This window comes from Nannospalax galili, unplaced genomic scaffold (assembly GCF_000622305.1).
Source record: "Nannospalax galili isolate Female #2095 unplaced genomic scaffold, S.galili_v1.0 scaffold768, whole genome shotgun sequence".
In the NCBI taxonomy this organism is placed as follows: Eukaryota; Metazoa; Chordata; class Mammalia; order Rodentia; family Spalacidae; genus Nannospalax; species Nannospalax galili.
In genome coordinates, this window is record NW_008360317.1 from 8,238,745 (window position 1) to 8,256,669 (window position 17,925).

General features: G+C 40.0%; 1 protein-coding gene across 3 annotated transcripts in view; it reads left to right on the forward strand.

The window, feature by feature from the left end:
* Positions 1 to 17,925, forward strand: part of Lnx2 (ligand of numb-protein X 2) — an 87,585-nt gene that overhangs the window by 51,715 nt on the left and 17,945 nt on the right. For 2 of the 3 annotated variants that reach the window (XM_029559658.1, XM_008825070.3), the window contains exons 3-6: positions 6,133 to 6,386; positions 7,426 to 7,625; positions 12,575 to 12,943; positions 16,175 to 16,315. In XM_029559658.1, coding sequence (XP_029415518.1) covers positions 6,133 to 6,386; positions 7,426 to 7,625; positions 12,575 to 12,943; positions 16,175 to 16,315 — 964 coding nt within the window. Of the gene's footprint in view, positions 1 to 5,312; positions 6,053 to 6,132; positions 6,387 to 7,425; positions 7,626 to 12,574; positions 12,944 to 16,174; positions 16,316 to 17,925 lie in introns of those variants that run through there. The other variant, XM_029559659.1, reaches the window with a different exon arrangement.

The window sequence follows — 17,925 nt, forward strand, 5'->3', positions numbered from 1 at the left end:
CAGAGGAACCTGCCCACTGACCTTCTCCTCTGACCTGTGCTCAGCCTGTTTTCTCATACAACCCAGGACTACCTACTTAGGAATTGGCACCACCTCCAGTGGGCTGGGCCTCCCATATCACTCAACAATCAAGAAAATACCTCACAGACATGGCCACAGGCCAGTCTAATAGAGAAAATACCCCAAGTGAGGTTCCCCCTTCCCTGGTATGTCAAGTTCACAACTGAAGCTATCCAGCACCCTGTGGCACAGACACTCAATTACCGAGCTGTACTGTACTTCCAGCCCTAAATCATTGAGTGTTGATCCACCTATATGATTTAATTACTGGTAAATTAGGAGTTATATCTGCCATTTTACTTTTTTTTTCCCCTAGGTATCTTTTTTGATTTTTTATTCCTTGTTTCTTCCTGCTTTTGTGTTAGCACTTTAATTCCCCATCATTTCATAACAGCCTAGTTAAAATTAATACTAGCTTGATTTCACTATTGTACTACTTGGGATTCTCTAGAGAAACAGAACTGATAGCTTTATTATGAAGAATTGACTTACATGATTATAAAGTTGTATGCATCTCTAGTTTATTCATTGCTTAAAATCCTGAGCCGGGCATGGTGGTGCACGCCTTTAATCCCAGCACTCAGGAGGCAGAGGCAGGCAGATCTCTGTGGGTTCAAGGCCAGCCTGGTCTACATAGTGAGTTCCAGGACAGCTGGGGCTACAGGGAGACCCTGTTTTAAAAAAAAAAAAAAAAAAAAAAAAAATCCTTTGCACTAGTCTAGTTATACACTGAGTTGCCTCCTTCAGTGCCAGTTGCAGTTTATCTTGTTAAATGTTCCATTTCCAAAGCTGCACAGAACTGCGTGTGTGTGTGTGTGTATGTGTGTGTGTGTGTGTGTGTGTGGTGGGGATCTCACTCAGATCCTCCTGCTTATAAGGCAAGGACTTTACTGACTGAACTATCTCCCCACAGCCCTGGTTTTGCCTTGAACTCTGTGTAGCTGAGGGTATCCTTGAACTCCTGATTCTCCTGCCTTCACCTCTTGAAGCAGGGGCATACCACCACACCCAGTTTGACTTTCTGTTTTTTTAATGATCACCAAAGCGTAGCCCTAATATTCTATAATGATGTTTCTGAGTACATGTTGGGAAAATAAATTTGAATTATGTTTTTATAGGGCTTAAAAAGAATTGCATACAAATGAACTGAGGATGACATGGAAGAAGTCAAGCCAAGTCCAGCAGAGAAGTCTTTGAAATCTGATCTGCGTGTTTGGGCTTTGTATCTACAATTCAATTACTTTGTGATGTTGGCTTAGTTAAGTTTATTAGTAGAGCAGTTGTACAATACAATGAAATTAACTGTATACTGAGGTTGTCTCACAGGGACTAGCAAAGTGTGGTCTCCATGAATGGTAGGTCTTTTCTCTGGTGCTGTCAGTTCCAGTGTTTGCAAAGGCAGGATGGCTTTGAGCCGGCTGTGGTCATAAGTATTTCTCTGCTCAAGTCTGCTCAGAACTGATCGTTCCTTAGGTTTTTAGTGACTTTGAAATGCATTTCACATATGAAATTCACCTATTTGAAGTGTGTAATCCACGTAAACAGTTTTGTGTATTCACAGAACTGTGCATCATCACAGTCAATTTGTAGAGCATCTCAAAAACCAAACAGGAACCCAAACCCCACTACCAGCCATTCCCCATTCTCAAATGCTCAGGTTTTGATTAGGTTCCCCTAACTCCATTTTTCCCTTAAACTCCTTTTTCCATGGTTTATGGAAAGCATATGACAACAGAAATGCTTGTGTTATAATCTAGACTTTTGCCCCATCTTTGAAAGTGTTCTTTCTGCAGAACTCCTCTGAGTCTTGGAGTATAAGTGTGCACCTCCACATGCAGCCAGACAGTCACCTTTTGACTGCCAAATCAGACCAACGCTTATTGATCCTTGTGCCCAGTATGTCTTGTCCTGTTGTCCCCCACAGAATTAAACCTAGGACCTCATGCAGGGTAGGCAAATGCTCTCCTACCGAGCTATAGCCTCAACCTCTGATCCTTATTTTGTTTGTCCCTTTATAACCACTGACTACTGGCATCTTTTTCTTTGTGGACACTCTTCTCTCCCTTAATGTAGTTTGATGTCTTCCTCTCCTAGGTTCCTGCATGGTGGCTTTATCTTGGTCTACTCAGCTGAGGGCCATCCTGTTTGAATGTGGGTGTTCGCAAAGGTTCTGTCTATAAACTTCCTGCCCTAATGGTGGACAAGATCATTTTTCCATGTTTTTAAGTGATGCCATTTTAATCTTTCCTGTTCCTGTCAGCAGTTTCCTGTTGTTAGCAATTTGTTATTCCTTTGGGAATGTGAGTGTTCTTGTTTCTTTGCTTGTCTAACAACCTTAGATTTTCCTTTTTAAAACTCATTTTTAATGTATTTAATAGCTATAGGATAGGTGTTATTTAGTTAGTGGGGCTTAGGACTGTTTCTTCCTCATTTCCCCTCCTAGGTTATTCTATTGAAAACTAGTTGTTACCTGTGGGGGTGGGGGGTGTATGTGACATATATTTTGGAAATTTAGTCTTTAAAACAGGTGTTGTTTTTTTTTTTTTTTTTTGGTCTTTTTGAGACAGAGTCTTCCTATAGCCCCAGCTGGCCTGGAACTCACTATGTAGACCAGGCTGGCCTTGAACTCACAAAGAACCACCTGCCTCTGCCTCCCGAGTGCTGGGATTAAAGGTGTGCACCACCACGCCCAGCTTAAAACTTCTTTTGAGTTAGTGTACAGAGGATGGGTTTTATTATGGCATTTTCGTACATGCATACACATACATAAAGTGTAATGACATATACACTTACATGTTGGTGTACCATGTTGTTACTCATCTCCCTCCCCAACTCCTCCCTCAGCCTTCCCTACTGCTCTCATCTGGTCCCCTTCCTCCCACCAAATAGTCCTGCTTTCATGTCACTTGTATTCTGTTACACTCTCTTCCGCCATCTCCCTCCCTTAAAATCTCTTGCTACCGTTGCATGGCCCCCTTTCTACTTTCATGACCTATGCACATAATGAGATTCTACACATGAGAGAATACACAGTATTTTCTGAGTCTAGCTTATTTGGCTTTATGATCTCTATTCCATCCATTTTCCTTCAAATGCCATCATTTCAACTTTATGGCTGAAGAGAATTCTGTTATATATGTGTACCATCATTCATCTGTTGATAGATACCTCTGCTGTTTCTGTTTCTTACCTAATGTGAATATAGCTGGATTGCAAGTATTTCTATAGTATGTTGACTTAGTGTTTTGGGTGTATACCAAAAGTGGTATAGCTAGGTCATATGGTAGTTATGTTTTTACTTTCTTTAAGAAGCCTCAAAAAAGGGGTGGTGGGGCTGGAGAGATGGTTTAGTGGTTAAGAGCACTGGCTGCTCTTGGAGAGGACCCGGGTTTGATTCCCAGCACTCATATGGTGGCTGACAGCTATCTATAACTCCAGTTCCAGAGGATCTGATGTCCTCTTCTGACTTCCATGGGCATTGTATGACACAGGTACACTTACACGCATGTAGGCAGTACACTCATACACATAAAATAATAAATAAAATATTAAAAAAAGAAGCCTCCACACTGATTTTCATAACAGCTGCACAAAATTTGCACTCTCAGAAGCAGTGAATACAGGGTCCCTCTTTCTTCATATCCTTGCTAGTGGCTGTCGGCATGTCATTTATTTTCCTGATGATGGCCATTCTGACTGGGGTGAGATGGAATCTCACAGTTTTAATTTGCATTCCCCTGATGGCTAAGGATGTTGAGGGCTTCTTCAAATAATAATGACAATTTGTGTTCCTTTGCGGGGGAACTATCTATTGGGTTAATCAGTTGAATGGTTTGGGGGCTTTGGGTTTGATTTTTGCAGATCTTTATGTGTCCTCAGTATTAATCAGCTGTCTGGTGTGTAGTTACAAGGCTCTTTTCTTCCATTTTGTATGTTCTCTCTACGGATGATTGCCTCTTGTGAAGCAAAAGCTTTTTAATTTGATGCAATTCCATGTGTCAGTTCTTGGGTTTATGGAAATTAAATCATAATACATCTTTTCAGTCATAATACTTTATGATCTAATGATTGCCTCAGCTTTTCCCCCCTTTCATAAATTAAAGTAGATTTCTAATTAAATCTACCTCTTTAAGACAGGCTTTCTCTGTGTAGTCCTGGCTGACCTGGAACTTGCCTTGAACTCACAGAGATCCACTTGCCTCTGACTCCCGAGTGTTGGAATTAAAGATGCATGCCACTACATCAGGCAGAAGACATTTTTTTCCCGTGATTTAGTTTTCAAAAATGTTTCAGGCCTTTACAAGAGTAGTCCCTGGAGTGTTGCACAACCATGCGGAAATTAGTGATGTCTCTCCATAGGGGATGGGGGAAAAAAAAAAACAAGAAATGAGAGAAGTGTGAATAAAGCAGTTTTATAGTGATCTTCAGGAACTTGAAACAAGGATCTAAAATAAATCTTTAGTTTATGGGGGGGAAATTTAACTGCTTTTGTAGTTAAGAGATAGCTTTCAGTCTTAATTGAAATTTTTTAATATTTTATTTATTTTTACTATGTGTCCAAGTGTTTGCCTGCATGTATGTGAGTACACCCGTGTCATGCAGTGCTGCAGAGGTCAGAAGATGGTGTTCGACTCCCCTAGAACTGGAGTTAAGGATGGTTCTTACCTGCCATGTGGGTACTGGGAATCAAACCCAGGTCCTCTGCAAGAGCAGTCAGTGCTCCTAACCTCTGAGCCATCTCTCCAGCCCTTGAATTTATCTTGTACTTTATGGTATTAGAAATTTTGGATTTTTGAAAATACTGTCATTGAATAAAAGCCTACAATCCCCAGCATGTGATCTGGAGTGACTCTGGGTCTTCACTTTTCATATTGGGCATTATTGATCACTTTATCCAATCAAATTATGTGCACTTCAGCATCACTTCTGTAAAATATGTAAGAAGAGCTTTTACTTAACTGTCTTGTTGGTTTTCATTTTAAATGAGCATCTGTATTAGCTTTCTGTTGCTGTGGTAAAACACTCTGACCAAAAGCAGCTTGGAGAGGGAGGGTTTATTTCACCTTACAACTTAGTGCCCATCATGGAGGAAGCCAGAGCAGGAACCTAGAGGCACAGACCACGGAGGGACGCTGCTTACTGGCTTGCTCCTCTAGCCTATGCTTAGCCTGCTTTCTTACACAACCCAGGACCACCTGCCCAGGCGTGGCACCACACACAGTGTACAGGGCCTTTCTCACATCACTCAACAATCAAGAAAATGTCTCACAGACATGGCCACAGACTAGCCTAATAGAGGAAATTCCCCAGTTGAGGTTCCCTCTTCCCAGTGTGTCAAATTGATAACGAAACGATCCAGTACGGCATACACCTGCCATTTATTTGCGTCAATAAAACCAAGCATGTTAACAGTTCTTATTTCTTGGTGCCATGTAATTTTCCCCAGTACTTAGAATATATTCTTAGTTCACATAGTATATCTTGCAATTCTGATTTATAGACTAGGAAATAATTTTTGTCTCATGTATAGCATAAAGCAAATTATTTGGGCTTTGACTAAGCCTCCCTGCAAGTTGTAAAGTTTTATATGTGTTAGTTCCACTAATTAATGAATGTGTAGTGGCCCACACTGTGGAATGGCATGGTAGCACCTTCACATGACCTATCCTGCTGGAAGAAGCCTACTGATTGCCACTCCTTTGGCTGAGACGCGATGTGCCTGTAAAAAGAGCTGTTTAGTCCAAATTTCACAATTATTTTTTAGTGTAGACATAGCTCTTGGGGTGTTTGCTCATGAGTAGTGTACACCTTACCTGAGTCTGATTTTGTTTTTGTTTGCTGAAGTAGTCTTTAAGCTGTGTTAAGCACCATTCATGCCTTTCCTGAATTTGCCTGCCTGGTGGAGTCATGAGACCTTATTGGACAGAGGCTGGAATCAGAATTGTGTGCTGGTTCTCTGTGTACAGAAGCAGCCACCATGTTTGGTTAGGGTGTAAGTTGTTAATCAACCCTCTCCTTGTTGTTGTTACTCTTTGTTTTCACCTCGTGGAAACTACCTGCTACTCTTTGTAGATGTCCTGGAGCTTCTCATCGGAGAGTTGCTCTAGAAAGAAGGAAGACTAGTAAAACTCAAACAGAGATGGAGAGTGAAACTGGCCCCACTGTCATCGATCCTTCAGGCACTTCTTCCCCAGGAACAGACTGCTTGGGCCCCGGGATAGGCGCTGTGCCTCTCGAGCGGAACTTGACATCTGCATCTCTTCCTGTGTGTCCGGAGGAGCCTGGCCTGGACAACCCTGCCTTCGAGGAGAGCGCAGGAGCTGACTGTATGTGCACTTCACCCTAGTTTATTTCATCTCTCTTATCATCCACTGTGCTTGCAACATTCATTTTTGTCCTATTTAAACAATTCATTGCATTGGGATATAGTGTACATACCACATCATTCACCCTGTGTACCTGTCTGCAGGTTAGAAACAAAATGTGAGTCTTACCTTGGAAAAAATTATCCTTCCTCCTACTTTCCCCATTGTAATTCCTAGTGTTCACCTGTTTCTTACTGTGTGTGGTCAGAAATATGCTTGTACCTTGGCACAAAAAATCAACAGCATCCACAACAATAAAAACAGGAATAGCTCAAATCAGTCACTGTATTAAATGTATTTTGTTATTTAATTCAGGTTTTAAAAAAAAACACTCGAGTCTTGAAAGATTAAACAGACAAGCTGAGACAGCCAGTGAGTGGTTAGAGTACATTGTGTGAAAACCTATGTCTAGCCCACACATACCTGCAGCCAGACCCTGTGCTATCTGCACACCACATTAAGAGATACACAGAAAGCCTGGGGACATGCTCTCAGATATACCTGTAGTTGATTTCTACAACTAATTTTCTCTTAAAAATTATAAATTATACTTCATATTCAAGTTGCTCTTGCCATGTCTGTGGTGCTTTTTGTCTCCTAAGACTCAGTTCAAGTCCAGCCTCTTAGGAGCTTGATTGGCTTTTCTTGATTCCCCTGGGTTTACATACCAGGATATTTTCTTTCTTCTGCTTGTTCCATAGTCCTGACTTTCCTCCATCAGCTAGGACCAAAGTGGCTTTCTGTTAATGTTTCTTTATCTGATCACTGGGTAGTCCTAGTGATCTGATATATAGTACTTATTTATTAATGATTCACTGGTCGCCTGTGGAAGAGGAAAGTTGTAGATAATTTTTGTAGTTTTTTTTGTCGCAGTTTTTATCTAGTCATTGCATAGGTATTGATCATCTTGCTGTGAGCACAAGATCCCTTGATCCCTTGTTTACTTGAAGAGAATCAGAATGTAAAAATGTTGTTCTTCCTCTCTCATTTGACTTGGCAGCTTTACAACAGCCACTTAGTTTACCAGAAGGAGAAATTACCACCGTTGAGATCCACCGGTCTAATCCATACATTCAGTTAGGAATTAGCATTGTGGGTGGCAATGAGACACCACTGATTAACATTGTCATCCAGGAGGTCTACCGGGATGGGGTCATCGCCAGAGATGGAAGACTCCTCGCTGGAGACCAGATTCTTCAGGTATCAGCTTTATTGTTCTGTTAACTTGAGCCATTGTTCTTAAGTCTAAAAGTTGGAAAATTAAAATGTTGTAGAGCCTGAATTATATAACGATTGTTTTTTGGTTTTTGTTTTTGTTTTCGATTTTGTTTGGAAAGAGTCTTACTATGTAGCCCAGGCTACCTTCCAACTCAGTATGTAGCCCAGGCTAGCCTAGAACCATCAATCCTCTTGTCTCAGCCTCCCAAATGCCAGGATTACAGATGTGCACCCTCACACTCAGCTGATAGTTTTGTTTGTTCTGTATGTAGAACATATCATAGTTTATGTGGAATTTCCTCATGTAGCTGGATTGTGATTCTTATTTTCTTCTCACTTAATTTTCAGTCCCATGTGTGACTGGGCACTCAGTGCTGTGCTCTCTGGGCTTGTTGGACTCTTCTGGCCTAGACTCCATGATGACCATTCCAGGACTGCCTCTGCCCAGCTGAACTTTCCTTACCTGGCTTTATGTCACACCTAGTTCTCAGTCCATCTCTTCCCTGCATTCTGATTGGTCCTTCTCTATACTGATGACTGGACCGTAAAAGAGCTCCACATAGCACTCCCTACTGACGATGCTTTTCTTTCACAATGCTGGGGATTCAGTCCGGGATTGTGCACATGCTAGGCAGGTTCTGTCCCCGAGCTACACCCCAACCTGTGTTACGTTCTTTGTACCACAGAATTTAAGGTGAAGTTCAGCAATCTCATAGTCAATTTAGAGACTCCACAGTGCACCTTCAGCATTCTGACTGTTTTTTAGTAACCCCTTTCTCTTGTCCTTTGTAGAATATTGCCTTTAGGAAGAAATAGGTAATTCACCAAAAAGTACTAGCATGGGACAATTTTCTGTCTTGTTTTGTTACTTGTTTTTTTATTAGAGGACATGTTGACACTGAAAAGATGGAAACAATTAGGTATCCTATTATGTAAAACTGGAGTTTATAGGAAAACTGGCATTTGAATCACTGTGGTAATAGTTGAAGCTCAAAATTTTTTTAAAAAGCATTTCTAGAAGGAAAGAAAAATATTCATGAGCAAGGGGAAAAATGCCTTGTAGGAACCCAAGTACACGGACTCTTCCCTGACCCTGGTGTTCAGTTCTTCCCTATGATCTGCTAGTACCCCCTCCTGCTTCCATTTTCTCAGCTTCACTCTAGTCGAGGCCTTCACCACTGATGAAGGCCTGATGTTGTACAATTAATTCATCAAATACCCTGCCTCCCAGCTCTCCTCCCTGAATTCCAACATGACTACTTGCAGGGTAATAAAACTGTGATCCTGTGTTTGCAAAGGCTTAGAAAGGGTATCTGTCACCAGTACTCAGATGTGAACAGCCAAGGTCCAAGTGCTTCATGCAGCCTGTCTTCATAATCTGAACTCTTCTTTGATGTCTGGCTTACTATCATTTTGTTCATTTTTTTTCAGTGTCTGTAGCTACTGCAGAAGTTGCTGGGGCTACATTTAAAAGTAAAGGTCTGTCCTGCTCTCATAGAACATACAGTCTAGTGGAGGAATTATACATGCCAGTTTTCCTGCTTCCTTTTGGAAAATGAGCTCTCACTTCTCAACCCACCCTTATCTTGTGATCCAGTTTGTACACTTCATCCTGGAAAGTTTGTTCAGCCATTCCCACATTGACCCTACCTCACTTGATTTTATAGTAGGGTTTGTTGCTTTTTTCATTTTCCATTGTGGTGAAGTCCTTAAATATTTTAACCATGTGTGCATAGTCTTTCTCTGACAATTGCAGCAGCCCTAATGGTATGTTTACATAAGTACAGATTTGTCACAGCATGACAGAGAGGAAGTATTGCAGGATCAATAGAAAACTGAATTTGGGAGCTGGAGAGATGGCTCAGCGGTTTAGAGCACTGACTGCTCTTGCAGAGGACCTGGGTTTGATTCCCAGCACCCACATAGCGGCTGCGAACCATCCCTAACTCCAGTTCCACGGGAATCCAAAGTCCGTTTCTGACCTCTGTGGCATTGCACAACACGGATGTACTCACAACACACTCATACACATAAAATAAAAATATAAATAAAATATTTTTTAAAGTGAATTTGGATATGACATCCTGTTGAGAGTAGTTTTCTCCTGAATTAAAACAAAACTTGGAACCTTTAGAAACTTCAACTCTCTAGTGGAAATCTCCAGATGTAAGGATGAGGGTAGGGCAGAGTACAGGGCAGCTGGGATTGGTCTTTTCATTGGAGCTCCTTGGCCTTGATTTGCACATTCACTTGACTGTGTTATTTCTTCATTAATCCTCATGTCCCAAACCCTTCCTTCATTGCCCCTGGTAAGAATGAGACAGACTGAACTTTTGAATTGTTTTTGAAATCATGTTTCTGCTCTGTCGTATCTATGCACTGCATTTATGTTAGTACTCTAGCTGCACAAGGCTGGCACAACTTTGAGGATGCTTTACCTGTATTCCTCACTCCTGGCTCCTGTCCTGTTGTATGTAGAGGGACTCTTAAAGCTCCCTCTAAGATCTCTTGATACCTTGGTGGTCAAGAGCAGGAGAGCCAAGGAGCCCCTTTTTCAGTCTATGTAATATTCTCTCTTCATACCTAGCCTTTCAAGCAGCAATTTAAGTATATACTTTGTCTGTTTTTTTTAACATAGTATATCAATTTGAAAATCCCTGAGTAGTAAGTGGTTCATTTGCAGACCATAGAGCTACACTGTGTTTTTGTTTTAGTAATCCATACTCAGTTAATAATGATTGAGTGATTTTGGTTTTCTCACATTAATATTATATTAATATATGGAGAAATATACACATGTTCAATGAAATAGCCTCTTTGCAAAGGAAAACTCTATGCCCCCAGGCCATATGCAATATTCAGAGATTCATATGCAACCTTTTGAGAATTTTTAAAGGGGAAAAGATGGTTTTTTGTAAATTTTATCAGTGTTATTAAAAGTTATACAGCTTTTAGAACATTAAAAAGAAGCACTTTTAGTTTGATCAAAAGCAGCAATTTAGGGACTGGAAAGATGGCTCAGCAGTTAAGAGCACTGGCTGTTCTTGCAGAGGACCTGGGTTTGGTTCCCAGCACCCACATGGCAGCTAACAACTGTCCGTAACTCCAGTTCCAGAGGATCCAATGCCCTCATCTGACTTCCATGAGCACTGTATGGCACTAGTGCATTTACATGCATACACATAAATACACATAACAAAATATTTTTTAAAAGATAGCAATTTACGTTTTTTAGTTTTGAAGGAAAATAGTCATTTATTGGTCATGTTGGTTAACAACAGCAACCACAACAAAAAACCCCACATTTGATTAAAAACGTGATAGAGTTTACTCTTTATGCTATTTTTACAAAGTCAAATTGTATTTTACAGTATCTGTTTTCTCTGAATTTCACTGGCAGCCATGCATTAACAGAGAATGAGTCTTTTCATAGTAGGATACTCCCCAACTTGCTCTTCAAAGAAATAGGTTGCATGCTTGTATGTATTTGAAAAACAGAGCTACATTTGAGGCAGACATTTTTGTAAAGCCCCTTGCGATTGTCTAGAGATTAAAAATGTGAACCTAGCAAGTTACCTTGTAGCAGAACAGCTAAAATGATGACCAACCAGTGAGTCCCTGCCAGCCTGGCTTTCCGGAAGTTGCCTTGAGGAAGCTATCTTGATACAAATGTTATCAATTCTGTCAAATGACTACAGTGTGCATAGATGTTGTAAGATGAGAGAATAGTAAATATGTGATGGCTGTGAATTTGGTAACTGAAGTTTAAAAGGTGTCCATAGATAGAGCTGGGCGTGGTGGCACAGGCCTTTTATCCCAGCACTTGGGAGACAGAGGCAGGTGGATCTCTGTGAGTTCAAGGCCAGCTTGGTCTACACAGTGAGTTCCAGGACAGCTGGGGGGAGGGGGCTACAGGGAGACCCTGTCTCAACCTCCCCCCCAAAAAGGTGTCCATAGATCAAAATTTTTAAAAATCAAGTTAGCAGTGTTTAAAATGATCAACAAAAGAAGAAAACAACCAAACTCAAAATGATGAAATTATCAATCCCACATATTAAGAGGGAGGGCTTGTTTAACATGAATTTGTATGTAAGGATTTCAGTTGATCACAAATGCCTAACTCAGAGCCTGTCCATTGCAAATGTGCAGAGAATATTGGTATTATCCTGGATGAATTCAGAGAGCTGTAGTTGTAATAAATACTGAAAATCAGTATCTCCTAGGTGAATAATTGAAGCTGGATCTATTTTTCTAAGTGATGTTACTAGTTCAAAGATCAGTCACTGTAATTATTTCAAGGCTGTAAATTTTAATGAGTACATGACATATGAATATTGAATTATACTTAGCATGTTAAATATTATATTTGTGTGCAGAATACTTAGAGTAGAATTATAATGACTTACTTTAAAAGTCATTCAGTGTGCAAGTTTTTTTTTAAAAAACTGATTTGTTTTGTCTAATTTAGGTATATTTCATTAAGTAGAGCAGATTTGTAATCTAGCAGAATCTGATTCTGGTCCACTAGAACTGGTGTTTAATGTGTGCTTTTCCCTGGGCTGGTGTAGTCCACTGTTTCTCATGCCCCTGTGAAGTAGAGGGTAAACACACTTTACAGACCCAAATGAGGAACCACTCAAGCAAGCTATTTGTCTCATCTTACCAGTAAAATAGCAGTACCGAAGACTCTTAATTCTAGACTGGCACCAAAGCGTGCATTCCTAACTGCTGTTCTCTACCAGATGCTAGTTACTATTAGTTAATTTTAGAAGTTCTGTTTTTTAAAATATCTTTAGAGTAGCTTTCTTTATAAGTAGAGATTGTAGAGCGTTTTCACAATGTGTTTCCTTTAGAAATGTCATCTAAACATTTCTCCAAGTTAGAAAAATAAAATTTTATCATGCACTGGACATATTTTTTTTTCTTTTTAGGTCAACAACTATGATATCAGCAATGTATCCCATAACTATGCCCGAGCTGTCCTTTCCCAACCCTGCACCACATTGCAGCTAACTGTGTTGCGGGAAAGGCGCTTTGGTAACCGAGCGTCCAGCCACGCTGATGGGAACTCTCCACGGGATGAGGTTTTCCAAGTGGTTCTTTATAAACGGGACTCTGGTGAGCAGCTTGGCATTAAATTGGTTCGAAGGACAGATGAGCCAGGTGTTTTTATTCTTGACCTCCTGGAAGGGGGACTGGCAGCTCAGGATGGCAGGCTCAGCAGCAATGACCGAGTGCTGGCTATCAATGGGCATGACCTGAAGCATGGGACACCGGAGCTTGCTGCCCAGATTATTCAGGTAATGTCCAACATTGAGCCTTGATTTCCACAGTGCAGTGTTTGTTTTCATTGGCACCTAAGAATTCAGGGAACATTGATGTTCCTTGGAAAATCAGGCATGATTACCTAAATTCTTCAAAATCCATAGTACTATAACTTCCTCAAGTTAGTCTTGTTTGGTTTTATTTTTTAAGGCTATGTTTCTGAGGACTTTGGGGCTGTTTATACATCTATTTTTTTTAAATCTCAGGGCTCTACATTGTTAGCCAGACATAGTAATGTCAGTATCTACCTTTAACAAGGATTAGAAGGAACTCAGAAAGAAGTTGTGATTACCAGGGTTGTGACTTGTCATATCTCTTACCTCCACTTCAGAACCCATATAAGTAGAGGAAAAATAACTTTGTATTAATAATTTGTCTCAGTTGGGCATGGTGGTGTTCATGTAGTCCCAAGCACTTTGGGAGGCTGAGGTGAGAGTAGTATTCTTGAGCCCAAGAGTAGTTCAAGGCCAGCCAGGTCGATGTACTGATATCCCTCCTCAAAAATAAATAGATAAAAAAATAACTTTTCTCTGTAGTGCTTTTATTTGTTTGCTTGTTTGTTTAAATAATTTGGCATGTTTTAAACACATTGTAAAATCTTTCCTCCCAGTGTCCCTGTGAAGTAAAAGATAGTCATGTTACCAGGAAAAGCATGAAGATAGGCCAGTTGGGGACTCAGCCAGAGGAGATGTATAGGCTATGCTTCCTAGCATTTAACAATGATTTAACATGCTGTGGTGATGCAGCTGAAACACAAAGGTGTTTTTCTTTATCACAGAAAAATGATATGAAGGCAACCATGCACCAATATAACCAATGGCCACTGAGGCAAGTATGTTTCCAGAATGGAATCAGGTAGCAATAACAATTTAAGACTAAGAAATTCAAACCTCAGTCCTGTCTATTGCATTGAGAGGAGACTTGGGTATAAAATGAGATTTTATAGACTTGAGGTTTAAAGAAATTAGAGGAGTTAAAATACCCCAAAACCAGAAGATGCCAGGCAGCAGCTACAGTGCTGCCTCCCTACTGGGAGGAAAAAGACGAAAGTAATGTTAAGGATTTGTTTGAGGAAATAGTCAGCTACACTTGGTGAAGTAGGAGACATAAGAGGAATGGATTGACTGTGTTTGTGTTCACATACTTACAGGAGATGCTTAAACACTAATTCCTACTCACTGAATTTCTAACTCAAATGTGGAACATGCAAGTAGAGATTTTAAGTTTTTCCTGATAGTGTTTGACTTGACTTTTATAAATAGTGCTTCTATTTTGTGGTATAGGTTTTTTTTTTCCAAACTCTAGAAAACTGAAGTTGCTCAGTTTAAGGTTATTTTAAAAATTACTTAAAGTCTGAGCTGACGAGGTAGCTTTGTGGTTAAGACCACTGGCTGCTCTTGCAGAGTATCTGGGTTCGATTGCCAGTACCCTCGAGGCAGCTAACAGCTGTCTGTAACTCAGTTCCAAAGGATCTGTTGCCTTCTTCTGACCTCCATGGGCATTGCACAACACAGATGCACTTACATACATGCAGGCAATACACCCGTACACATAAACAGTAAATAAAAAAATGTTTAAATGAAGAAACTAAAGTCTTACTGCTTTTGAATTATAAAAGATAACATGGACTGTATCTAAAAAGAAAAATAATAAAGGACATGAAGAAGAAAGTTAAATCACAACCTAAACGCCCCAAGATTTCAGCAGAACATTCCAAACGTCCTTCACATTTGTGTCCACAGAAAGGTAATTACATACATGTACTCATCTTGAAAATTCTGTTTGCATCTTTTCCCTTGTCCATAGTCAGTTGTGGGTACGTAATGAAAGTAAGCACATGCTCACCTAAGTTTTAGGTGTTTTTAGGTGCATGCTGTTTTGGCATGCACCCTGCGTTATTTAGCCATTCTCATTAACAGACTTTGTTGTTTCATTTTTAAATTTAAGACACTTGGCTAAACTTCCTGAAAGCTCATACCAGTTGACTCCCACTGGCAGAATATACCACTCATTCTAAACTGCACATTTTGATTTTTGTGTATTGTTAACTTTTTTTTAATCTTGATTATTTAACAGCAGTTTGGCTGTGTTTAATGCCCATAAGAGTTAAAAACACGATCTGTTTTAGACCATCATAAACCCAAATGTTGGTCTGTTATTTAAATTCTAAATGCACACTCCCATCACATTCACAGAATTTCACCTTTCAAGTGGTCTTCAGTTAATAGGTTTCTATAAGCAGTTTTCAGGTAAAGTTGAAATACTGATTTTTGGTTATACGGTGTTAACAGTAACAAAAATGAGTCAGTATGTTGAAATAAAATCCCAAGTAGCCATTTGACACTTCACACAGTACAGTCTAATAATTATCAGAGTTGTAAGTAGCAGAATTTTAAATATTCTCCCTTGGCATTTACCCTTTAGACTTTGTTGAAGGTTCCAGCTGAATGTTATTCCTTAGGTTATTTTGAAGAGTTTGTCTGCAACTATTTAGTTTAGTAAAATGCCTGAGTAGTAGAAGATTTATAGTACAGCATTAAAATCTTTATTTTTTCTGATATAAGAACTGAAAATAAAGGATTTATTAATCTTTAACTTCAATCGTGGGGAAGGTTTCTGCCTACTGTTCTAATTCCTTAAAGTGGGCTATCAAATTCTCCCGTAGGTATACTAGTAAAATTTGGGATTGTGGTCATGACCAAGAATAAGCATCAAATAAATCAGAACTGTACTTTAAAAAGCAAGGACAAAATAGCTTTTAAATACATGTGAATTTATGCTTAAAATTAAATAGACATCTAAATTTAAAATGTCAACTTATTTTTTTTAAACTTAACTCTTTGCTATAAAATAATTTAACTCCTATGGATATGTGGGGTGGTGTGTCTGTGTCTGTGTGCATGTGTCTGTGTGTGTGTGCTTAAACATCAGAAGTTGGAAAATACTAACTCACGAACTTCCTCTGATACCAGGTAGTCACTGCTCAGCTGATGTTTTGGTGCAGTGATTGAAAAGTACATAGAAAATTACACTGTCCCCAGACATCCTATACTTGAGTCTTGAGGATGAGGAGAGAATCACTATCCTGGGCTACTGAATGAAAATCTCTCAGTGGAGAAAGAAAGAGAATGAATTTCACTACCTGTAATCTTTAAAATGACAAGCCTCATTCATGACAGGTAGTAATGAATGTCTGTTTTCTTCAGGCCAGCGGAGAGAGGGTGAACTTAACAATTGCCAGACCAGGAAAGCCCCAGCCTGGCAATAGCACCCGAGAAGCAGGAACTCACAGCAGCAGCCAGCATCATGCACAGCCACCCTCTCACAGCCGACCAAGCTCACATAAGGTGGGGACCCTCCTTACATAAGGTATATCAAGCTCACATAAGGTATATCACCCTCTAAAAAATCATGGTTACAACCTGATGAGATTCAAGGGTGGGGTTTTGTTTGGTTTGGTTTGGTTTTTTGTTTTGTTTTGTTTCGTTTTGTTTTTGGTCAGGGCCCCCAGCCATTCCCCAGTGCTTCTCCATCTGCTGAATCTAGTCAGCCTATCTAGAGATCCTTGTTTTAGGAAGGTCAGCTGTTCCTCATCTAGCAGCAATCAGTTGTCAATATTCCTTTAGATAAGATTGGGGTCTGTTGTTCATTTTCCCAGTTGTATGCTGGGTTACTGTCTGAGAGTCTTTGGGCCACGCTGGCCAATACCTCAAAGGAAGATACCTCCTGTCTGGCATTGTTTCTTGTTACATAGCCTTTAGGTATACATATGGACTCTTAAAAAATTACATTGACCCCATTAATCTTTGGTTATACTTTTCTTTTGGGTGTTAAGACCCTACAGTTGGCCCAGATAAACCAGTTTATTTTTACTCTTAAGGTTGTTTGAGGATCTGTTCCTCAGGGGTAACATGGGCTTAGGAGGAGCCCCTGGCTCATTTCTTTTACCAATTCCATCTATGTGAAAATAAGTTAATGGTCCTGCTTGACCATGGCTGGCTTTGCTTGGAAGCATGGAGGAAATGTTTCCTCTGTGTTGACCCTCCTCTTTGTAGACTGGACACTGGTTCAGATCCATCTGGTGGGGTCTCCATGGCCTCCTTGATCAAGAGGACAGGTGACTCACCACAGTTACAAGACATTTTCAGAGATGCTCATAGTCCACTGGAACTTAATAGACCTAGGAGGGAAAGGAGCAAAAACTGTCCTTTATGTCCCTCTGTCCAAATTAGTATAGGCCTCATAGTATGGCTGTTAAATATCGAAGAAGGTTAGTTCCACCAGTCTGGTACTTTTAATTACCATGTGCCATGTAGATAGAGCTGGGGCAAAGACCAAATGCTCTCAGATAAACCTTGCCTAGATATATATTACATTCTTTGGTCTGGTTGTATGTATAATATGTCAGTAGGTTGTTTGCCTAATATTGTTCCCTCTTGTTTTTTAAAACTAGCTAGGCATTATTTATCTCTTGCATTGTCTCGCCCTTCCACCATGGTTTCCCCATTTAAGGTGCCCCCGTTTTTCCCATTTCTCCCTTAATAATACCCTTCCCCTGCGGTTCTACCTCTCTTGAGCTCCTTTATCCCCTAGGTTCCTCATATAACCTTCCCTCTCCCCTCCCCTTAAAATAACCCCACTTTTATCCATATCTCCCTTATTAACACCTGTTTCCTACTGTTCTTCAATTTCAGATTCTTTCTTTTCCTTTACTTCCCCGGTTCCTTTTCATTATCCCGGTTCCTATAAGTCTGGGTACATACTCACTTATAAGGATTTGGTGCTAGGATCCACATATGAAGAAGAACATACATCATTTTATTTTGATTTTTTTTTCTGAGTCTGTGTTACTTCGCTTAGTATAACAGTTTCTAGTACCTGAAAATTTCATGATTTCATCTTTCTTTACTGCTGAGTAAAACTCCATCATATAAATGAACCGCATTTTCATTATCCT